The sequence below is a fragment of the Pollachius pollachius genome (assembly GCF_949987615.1).
Source record: "Pollachius pollachius genome assembly, chromosome: 15".
Classification (NCBI taxonomy): domain Eukaryota; kingdom Metazoa; phylum Chordata; class Actinopteri; order Gadiformes; family Gadidae; genus Pollachius; species Pollachius pollachius.
The window spans coordinates 2,000,069-2,009,677 of NC_136948.1; the positions used below are offsets into that span (position 1 = coordinate 2,000,069).

The 9,609-nt window shown below is 47.5% G+C and overlaps 2 protein-coding genes across 2 annotated transcripts; one reads left to right on the forward strand and one right to left on the reverse strand.

The window, feature by feature from the left end:
* Positions 1–654: 654 nt before the first annotated feature.
* dtd2 (D-aminoacyl-tRNA deacylase 2) lies at positions 655–2,312 on the reverse strand. Its single transcript, XM_079751767.1, has 3 exons — positions 2,107–2,312; positions 1,814–1,883; positions 655–1,553 (listed from the first exon to the last, which is right to left on the reverse strand). Exons 1-3 carry the CDS (start codon positions 2,218–2,220, stop codon positions 1,219–1,221), a joined length of 519 nt encoding a protein of 172 aa, XP_079607893.1. The 5' UTR covers positions 2,221–2,312; the 3' UTR covers positions 655–1,218.
* A 247-nt stretch (positions 2,313–2,559) lies between these two features.
* nubpl (nucleotide binding protein-like) lies at positions 2,560–6,739 on the forward strand. The gene is made up of 11 exons (XM_079752089.1): positions 2,560–2,665; positions 2,966–3,107; positions 3,276–3,310; positions 3,433–3,523; positions 3,739–3,778; positions 4,452–4,542; positions 4,641–4,734; positions 5,113–5,198; positions 5,480–5,600; positions 5,772–5,854; positions 6,314–6,739. Exons 1-11 carry the CDS (start codon positions 2,561–2,563, stop codon positions 6,374–6,376), a joined length of 951 nt encoding a protein of 316 aa, XP_079608215.1. The 5' UTR covers position 2,560; the 3' UTR covers positions 6,377–6,739.
* The last annotated feature ends 2,870 nt before the right edge of the window (positions 6,740–9,609 follow it).

Below are 9,609 nucleotides of genomic sequence, written 5' to 3' on the forward strand. Positions count from 1 at the left end.
GGCAAACTCTTAAGACTTACCTTTTTTTCTTATTCAATAATCTTTTTTTAAAATAGATTATTGACCATAAATTCGAACTGCGATTAAAAATCGATTAATCGCCCAGCTCTACCGACAGCGACTGTTCATGTGCACTGCGTTCGGAATCTAAGTTATTCGTCAGCGGTATATATCACACCAACAGGATTGCCGCCAACATCTGTTGGGCGTGGATCATAGGTTGTGTTTGTAGCCTATCACATTGTATTTCTACTGTGTGGAAGGCTACACTTATCCTTATTTAGTGCTGGTTTACCAGTCCACAACGTCGCTGAGCGTGATCACTGATGAGGCTTCTCGTTATTACCAGGAGAGTGAACGCGCCTATATGAACGGCACATTAGATCCACTACCTGGACTATACCAACTGGTTGGGTGGAGTTGGAGCAATTAGTTGGACTGTCCCACTTGTGATGTCACACGAGGACAGATGAGTGATGGCGTGTAATGACAGCATCACACCTGGTTGTTAGAAGGATTCATTCTCTACTCCCAACCGCCTTCTGAAGTAACAAATAAAAAGCTGAGGATACCAAACATGTGGTGATATGAACTGAGAAAGAGACTTAACAGAAGTCTATAGGTGAAATATACAAACTCTTGGTTCTTGAAATCCATACATCATATTTAATAAACATACCTAAACGCTGATGATAGCATACATTTAAAATTAAGACATTATGAAGCATTATTCATAAATCAATTTTCAAATCAGAATCGTTTTTTGGTATCATAACACATGATATATTACTCATTATATATTCTATTATCATTTAATGAACCTAGCTGTCGTGGAAAATTCCCCAGCAGTCAACGTGATTCAGAAGTTTGGTTCAAAACTCTCTCAGGAGGGTGTAGAGAGAGAGTGTTGTGGTCAGAACCCCATCAGGTGGGTGTAGGGGGAGAGAGTGTTGTGGTCAGAACCCCATCAGGTGGGTGTAGGGGGAGAGAGTGTTGTGGTCAGAACCCCATCAGGTGGGTGTAGGGGGAGAGAGTGTTGTGGTCAGAACCCCATCAGGTGGGTGTAGGGGGGAGAGAGTGTTGTGGTCAGAACCCCATCAGGTGGGTGTAGAGGGGAGAGAGTGTTGTGGTCAGAACCCCATCAGGTGGGTGTAGGGGGGAGAGAGTGTTGTGGTCAGAACCCCATCAGGTGGGTGTAGGGGGGAGAGAGTGTTGTGGTCAGAACTCCATCAGGTGGGTGTAGGGTCCGTTGGTGTCCAGCTTGAGAACCTGTCGGTTCCCGTAGGTTCCGTGTTTGACCTCGGCTCCGGCCCCCTCTGCCCCCGGCTCCCCTGCCGCTGCCTGCAGCTGGGCGTGGCACAGCGAGACGAAGCGCTGGTACAGCCCCAGCCCGTCGTCCTTGCCGATGTTGCCGTGGTACTGCATGGCCCGGCCCTTGGCCCGCCCGCCCAGCGTGGCCTGGGGCACCACCAGCACGCTGCCCCGGACCTCCAGCACTGAGGCCAGCCCCCCGGACGCCCTCTCACACAGGCGCTGGTTCAGCAGGGCGGACACTGCAGGGAGACACAAACGGACGTCAACGCTCAGCCTCTACCTCATACTGTTACCCTAACCTCAACACTCAGCCTCTACCTCATAGTGTTACCGTAACCTCAACATTCAGCCTCTAGCTCATAGTGTTACTTTAACCTCTACCTCATACTGTTACCGTAACCTCAACATTCAGCCTCTACCTCATACTGTTACCGTAACCTCAACAGTCATATTGACAAAAATATTAAATCAACACCAAGCACAACGTGAGCAGACCGACCCATTTTAGGCAGCATGTCTTCGGTCGCCCCTTTGAAGAAACACACGTAGATCACCATTCCCCGGCCAATCTGAGTGGAATAGAACCATCAACAACATCATGAAGGATTACGTCCAGAAACACGTTCAGCAGACCTCTTATTATAGACGCTAGGGTTCAACTGCTAACGTGAAGTACATAGAAGTGGTCTTGCATCATTCACGGTAAGAAAAACGTCGTACAACTTTTGGTATTTTTTGTACAAATTGCAGATCCGCCCCATAATATTCCTCTAGAGGTGGAAGGTAGCCTACCTGGACCCATTCCGCCTCTGATTCCGCACCCGGCGGGGCCACCTGGAGCCGGGCGTGGAGGCACTGCTGCAACACAGTGCGGGCCAGCGGAGCCGGGGCCGCTTTCTCCGTCATATTATCAACTTAATACAATTAAAGAAAAGTAGAATATTATACAAACTATATTCATATGAAGTGAAACTATCGGTTAGACACAGTCAGCGATCTCAAACTGGTCTAAAAACGCGCGATAGACGTGGACGTGACGTATTCCATACGAGTTCAGGGTTTCGTTGTATATATTTTTTCTTTCCATAAACACCATCGTGATTAATAATATAATATTTTGCCCCCAAATAATACATTGTCTGTTAATAATGCATTAGTTAATAATTTTGTTTCAACGCAAACAATGTGCTGCGTCTGCTTGCGCAGCCAGGATGTGCGCCACACTAGTCCACAACAACACGGCAACATGGCGGCGCACTGGGCCGGCAGGAGACTCTCTTTACTCTCCTTAATTCTAACAAAACCAGGACAACATGTCCCGCTGTGCTGCGTGTATTCATCTCGGTGGAAGGTAAGGCACTTAAATGACCTGTCTCAGGCTCAACAGCTTGATTCCACCTCGTAATGTGGACGTGACATATCCTAACTTAATCATAACTTGGTCCTAGGGTAATAGTATACTATAGAATATAGTATATAGTTGTGTGTATATATGTATATGTTACCAAGTGGGGCCGACAGGTTTGGTACCAGTAGTGAGGTGGTGTACCTTGATGATACATGCCTTGTGTAATACAGAGTACAGTATTATATGCACTAGTGAATTGAAGAGGTCTGGTCCCAGTAGTGAGGTGGTGTACCTTCTGGACAGAGCTCCGGACCCAGCAGCCTACAGGAAAGACAGCGGGAGATCATGGCCCGGGGTCTCCCCAAACAGAAGCCCATCCCCGGGGTCGGCCAGGTGGTGGTGGTGGCCTCTGGGAAGGGGGGCGTTGGCAAGTCTACCACCGCAGGTACCAATGTTTCTGTGTGTGTGTGTGTGTGTGTGTGTGTGTGTGTGTGTGTGTGTGTGTGTGTGTGTGTGTGTGTGTGTGTGGATTGAGAGAGAGAGACAGTTAATAACAGTATTTCTGTTAAAGATTAGCTGGATTTGCCTTTGATGTTTAATTCCCTGTTGTCAGTGAACCTGGCACTGGGACTGATGGCCATCGACCCGGTAAGGATCCACACAGAATGACTCCAACAAACACTCCCTTCACTAGTGAACTCTTATTCACTTCCATGATCCCTTCACTAGTGAACTCTTATACACTACCATGATCTCTCTCTCTTTCTCAGTCTAAGACAGTAGGTTTGTTGGATGCTGATATCCACGGTCCCTCGGTCCCAAAGCTGATGAACTTGAAGGGGAATCCTGAACTCACAGAAAGTACTAAAGACCGTCTACACTCAAACCAGTTCACACTCAAACTAGTTTACACCCTAACCAGCTCACACATATCACCTAAACCACTCTTTCATCATGTTACATATAAACCTGTTAACAACAAATCAGTTTGCATAACTGCAAACTCCAAACCAACACCAAGGAGGTTGAACTGTAAGGACACAGATCAATCTTACCTCCCTCTCCTTTCCTGTCAGCCAATCGGATGATCCCTCTCACCAACTACGGACTTCCCTGGTGAGTTTCTCAGATGAATTTGACCAATCAAGCATGTTTGTTCACATGGCATCTCTCTTTCAGTATGTTCACATCGCTTTTTCTCTCTCCCAGTATACTCTCCTCTCTCTCCCAGTATACTCACATCTCTCTCTCCCAGTAAACTCATCTTCTCTCTCTCTCTCCCAGTACACTCATCTCTCTCTCTGGTTCTCTCTCATTCTCTCTCTCTCCTTCTCTCTCTCATTCTATTGTTCTCTCTGGTTCTCCCTTGTACTCTCTCTCCCAGTGTGCTCACGCGTCTCTCTCTCCCAGTGTGCTCACGTGTCTCTCTCTCCCAGTGTGCTCACGTGTTTCTCTCTCTCTCTTGTTTCTCTCTCTCGTTCTCTCTCTTGTTCTATCGTTCTCTCCGGTTCTCTCTTGTACTCTCTCTCTCCCAGTGTGCTCACGTGTCTCTCTCTCCCAGTGTGCTCACGTGTCTCTCTCTCTCCCAGTGTGCTCACGTGTCTCTCTCCCCCAGTGTGCTCACGTGTCTCTCTCTCTCTCCCAGTATGCTCACGTGTCTCTCTCTCTCTCTCCCAGTGTTCTCACGTGTCTCTCTCCCTCAGTGTACTCACGTGTCTCTCTCTCTCCCCCAGTATGCTCACATGTCTCTCTCTCCCCCAGTGTGCTCACGTGTCTCTCTCTCTCCCAGTATGTCCATGGGCTTCCTGGTGGACGAGGAGGCCCCCATCGTGTGGAGGGGTCTGATGGTGATGTCAGCGCTGGAGAAGCTGCTCCGGCAGGTACCTCCTTATGACCTGACGACCTCTTAATGACCTGTTGACCTCCTGATGAACTCCTGACCTCGCCCTCTTAACGAGCCCCGTGTCCCGGTGTGCAGGTGGAGTGGGGGTCTCTAGACTACCTGGTGGTGGACATGCCCCCTGGGACCGGCGACGTCCAGCTGTCCATCTCTCAGAACGTCCCTGTCACGGGTAACACTCACTCACTCAGTCACTCAGTCACTCAGTCACTCACTCACTCACTCACACAGGCATATAGCACTCACTCACTCACTCACTCACTCACCCACTCACATAGACACTCAGTCACTGACACAGACATATAAACACTCACCTGCTAACTCACACAAACATACAGACACTCACTCGCTCACTCACTCACTCACACTGACATATAGACAATCACTCACTCACTCACTCACAAAGTCACTCACACAGACATACAGACACTCACTAACCCCCACACTCACTAACTCACTCACTCACTTACACACACATATATGAAACTCACTCACTCACACAGACAAACAGACTCTCACTCACACACTAAGGGAAGTGTGTGTGTTTTAGGGGCGGTGATCGTCTCCACACCTCAAGACATCGCTCTGCTGGACGCACGCAGAGGGGCAGAGATGTTTAAGAAGGTCCACGTCCCGGTAATCAATACATCTGCTCTTATACATTACTAGTGATAGACATAATGAATACATCTGCTATTATACATTACTAGTGATACACATAATCAATACATCTGCTATTATACATTACTAGTGATAGACATAATAGACATAATACATATGTTTTCATGTGTATCTAGTCATAGACATATACAATACATCTGTTAGTAGTTCTGTGTGTGTGTGTGTGTGTGTGTGTGTGTGTGTGTGTGTGTGTGTGCGCGTGTGGTTCTAATGGTGTGGTTCCGTGTGTCCTGTAGGTCCTGGGTCTGGTCCAGAACATGAGTGTGTTTCAGTGTCCAAACTGCCAGCATCAGACACACATCTTCGGGTCCGACGGCGCCAGGCAGCTAGCAGACACCCTGGGAGTCCACTTCCTGGGTCAGTCATGTGACCCCATCACCAGGGCCATTCAAATATATGATCAGTATAAACAAGACTGTCTGTCTGTCTGTCTGACTGTCTGTGATGGTCTCTGTGATCTGGTCTCTGTGTTCTGGTCTCTCTGTGCTGGTCTCATTGTGATGGTCTCTCTGTGCTGATCTGCACCAGGTGACATCCCTCTTCACCTCAACATCAGAGAGATGTCAGACCGGGGTCAGCCAGTGGTCATATCGTCACCTGACAGCCCTGAGGTCACAACCCCCTTATGCTGAGTTCCATTGTCTTCTACTGTGTATAGTGTCTTCTACTGGTTCTCTATTGTCTTCTGCTGTCTGTCCTCTACTGTGTGTCTACTAGTGTCTTCTACTGGCTCTCTACCGTCTTCCACTTTCTGTCCTCTACTGTGTGTCTACTAGTGTCTTCTACTGGCTCTCTACCGTCTTCTGCAGCCTGTCTTCTCCCGTGCCTCTTGTGTTCTCCACTGTTTGTCTTCTACTGTCTGTCTTCTACTCTCTTCTACTGCCTTGTCCTTTACTGAGATCAAAACAAATAATTGTGAGCCCTTTAACGCACCTAAATGCATTTATTTGTTCCTTTCTCTATTAATGTAACATCATGTTTTAAATGAAGGTGCATAACATGACTGTCAAAGAAATGTCTTCTTTCTAGGACGTAGATCTTTAACCCGTCCTTCTGGTGTGTGTCTGCAGGCGGAGGCGTACAGAAAGTTGGCGGCTGCAGTCCTCCTCAGAATACAGGAGGTCACTGTCTGATTGACGGCTTCAGCGAAACAACTGAAATACGACATAATCACAACCACACACTGCTCCACATTACGGAGGAAAGACGTACAGCCACTAACACACTGCTAAAATCACAGTCAAGTATTCACTCTGTTCTATGGATGTAGAGCATAGGATAGGATGTAGCTAATGTGCTACAATGCTGCTGACTCAATCTGATGTTCAGTATGTGGGCTGACCGAGGCACTAGGGGTCGCGACCTTGTGACATCAGAGCCTCCCCCTGGCGTTGCCGCGGCAACCAGGCGTGATGGCTTGTTCTGTAGCCTCGCTGTTTTCGTCTTCTTGTATTTATTATTTCAAACGGTCAATTGTTGAGCACTGTACCGCTACACGGCTGTGTTTATATGTATGTATGTATCACTGTATTGTTGCTAGGTTTCATATGTGTACATAATCCTGGCAATAAAAACGATCTCACAAGGATGTTTGTCTTTATTTACGCAACACCTTTCTAAACAGATGGACCAACGTGCCGACGCAGACTATAGGGCTATAAAACGGTTCAACAAGAAGTGCATAGAATCAAAAATGGGAAGGGAACGACTTAACAAATAAACTAGAATGGGTCCAAGTAATAATGACTTGGTCTGCTTAGTATAGCCTACCTCTACCTGGAGGTAGGATAGATCCAGTCTACTATAGCCTACCTCTACCTGGAGGTAGGATAGATCCAGTCTACTATAGCCTACCTCAGTACCTAGAGGTAGGATAGATCCAGTCTACTATAGCCTACCTCTACCTGGAGGTATGATAGATCCAGTCTACTATAGCCTACCTCAGTACCTGGAGGTAGGATAGATCCAGTCTACTATAGCCTACCGCTACCTGGAGGTAGGATAGATCCAGTCTACTATAGCCTACCTCAGTACCTAGAGGTAGGATAGATCCAGTCTACTATAGCCTACCTCTACCTGGAGGTAGGATCGATCCAGTCTACTATAGCCTACCTCAGTACCTGGAGGTAGGATAGATCCAGTCTACTATAGCCTACCTCTACCTGGAGGTATGATAGATCCAGTCTACTATAGCCTACCTCAGTACCTAGAGGTAGGATAGATCCAGTCTACTATAGCCTACCTCTACCTGGAGGTAGGATAGATCCAGTCTACTATAGCCTACCTCAGTACCTAGAGGTAGGATAGATCCAGTCTACTATAGCCTACCTCAGTACCTGGAGGTAGGATAGATCCAGTCTACTATAGCCTACCTCTACCTGGAGGTAGGGTAGATCCAGTCTACTATAGCCTACCTCAGTACCTGGAGGTAGGATAGATCCAGTCTACTATAGCCTACCTCTACCTGGAGGTAGGGTAGATCCAGTCTACTATAGCCTACCTCAGTACCTAGAGGTAGGACAGATTCAGTCTACTATAGCCTACCTCTACCTGGAGGTAGGATAGATCCAGTCTACTATAGCCTACCTCAGTACCTAGAGGTAGGATAGATCCAGTCTACTATAGCCTACCTCTACCTGGAGGTAGGATAGATCCAGTCTACTATAGCCTACCTCTACCTAGAGGTAGGACAGATCCAGTCTACTATAGCCTACCTCTACCTGGAGGTAGGATAGATCCAGTCTACTATAGCCTACCTCAGTACCTGGAGGTAGGATAGATCCAGTCTACTATAGCCTACCTCAGTACCTGGAGGTAGGATAGATCCAGTCTACTATAGCCTACCTCTACCTGGAGGTAGGGTAGATCTAGTCTACTATAGCCTACCTCAGTACCTGGAGGTAGGATAGATCCAGTCTACTATAGCCTACCTCAGTACCTGGAGGTAGGATAGATCCAGTCTACTATAGCCTACCTCTACCTGGAGGTAGGGTAGATCTAGTCTACTATAGCCTACCTCAGTACCTGGAGGTAGGATAGATCCAGTCTACTATAGGCTACCTCTACCTGGAGGTAGGGTAGATCCAGTCTACTATAGACTGGATACCCAGACCTCAGCTGGACCAGCAGGGGGCGCAGGTGAACCGTCTTCCTCCTTGGATTTGACTAAAGGATGTTCAACTCTACAGTCCTGACATCGTGTTACATCATGATCTGACTTCATACTGGTAACATGACCTCCGGAGATCCAGTCCACATGAACATACGGAATATGACGCAGCCGCTAGAGGATGAGTCACAGAGAGAGGGTGTCGAGTCATCCTCCCTGGGCCCCAGCTGGAGGCCAGACGACCTCCACGCTGTCAAGGGCACTAACACACACACACTAAGCACACTAGGCACACATACACACACACACACACACACACACACACACCCTGAGACCCATATACACACACACACACCCTAATCACACATATACCTAGTATACACACACAAACACACACACACACACACACACGCACACACACATACACACACACAAACACTCCCACCCTGAGATAACATACTCACACACACACACACACACACACGCACACACACACACACCCTGAGCACACATGCACACATACACCCACCCTGAGCACACATGCACACACACACACACACACACACACACACACACACATACACCCTGAGCACACATATACAAACACACACCCTGAGCACACATATACACACAACCTTAGCATACATATAAACACACACACAGTAAATGATAAACACACATTATACACACATATAGTACACAAAACACACACATCATACTCATATCATACACATTCATATAATACATAGATGTGCAATACACACCATACACAATAGATGATTGACTGATATGAATGATAATGAAACCTGAGTGTGTGTGTGTGTGTGTGTGTAAATGTATGAATGTGTGTGTGTGTGTGTGCGTGCGTGCGTACATGCGTGTGTGTGTGTGTGTGTGCGTTTGCGTGTGTGTGTGTGTGCGTTTGCGTGTGTGTGTGTGGTGTGTGTGTGTGTGTGTGTGTGTGTGTGTGTGTGTGTGTGTGTGTGTGTGTGTGTGTGTGTGTGCGTTTGCGTGTGTGTGTGTGTGTGGTGTGTGTGTGTGTGTGTGGGCAAAAGATGAAAGGGATGAATGATTGGAGCTCCAGGCTCCAATTAACAGCTCGTGGTTGCTATGGTGATATGTAGGTGAGCAGTACTCCCTGTCTGTCTGCTTGTCTTTAGTCCAGGCGGTCTAGGGAATGTTATGGTTGGCGAACAACCCTCAACTATCTTGGCTGTTCAAAGGTATCGATTGTAATAAAGGTCAAAGCTCGCTGAG

Coding starts and splice junctions, on each gene's coding strand:
- dtd2 (XM_079751767.1), bottom strand. CDS start 2,220: ATGACGGAGAAAGCGGCCCCGGCTCCGCTGGCCCGCACTGTGTTGCAG. Junction 1,884..2,106: donor CAGAGGCGGAATGGGTCCAG/GTAGGCTACCTT, acceptor TATTCCACTCAG/ATTGGCCGGGGAATGGTGAT. Junction 1,554..1,813: donor AGACATGCTGCCTAAAATGG/GTCGGTCTGCTC, acceptor GTCTCCCTGCAG/TGTCCGCCCTGCTGAACCAG.
- nubpl (XM_079752089.1), top strand. CDS start 2,561: ATGGCGGCGCACTGGGCCGGCAGGAGACTCTCTTTACTCTCCTTAATT. Junction 2,666..2,965: donor TGTATTCATCTCGGTGGAAG/GTAAGGCACTTA, acceptor CCTTCTGGACAG/AGCTCCGGACCCAGCAGCCT. Junction 3,524..3,738: donor GAATCCTGAACTCACAGAAA/GTACTAAAGACC, acceptor CTTTCCTGTCAG/CCAATCGGATGATCCCTCTC.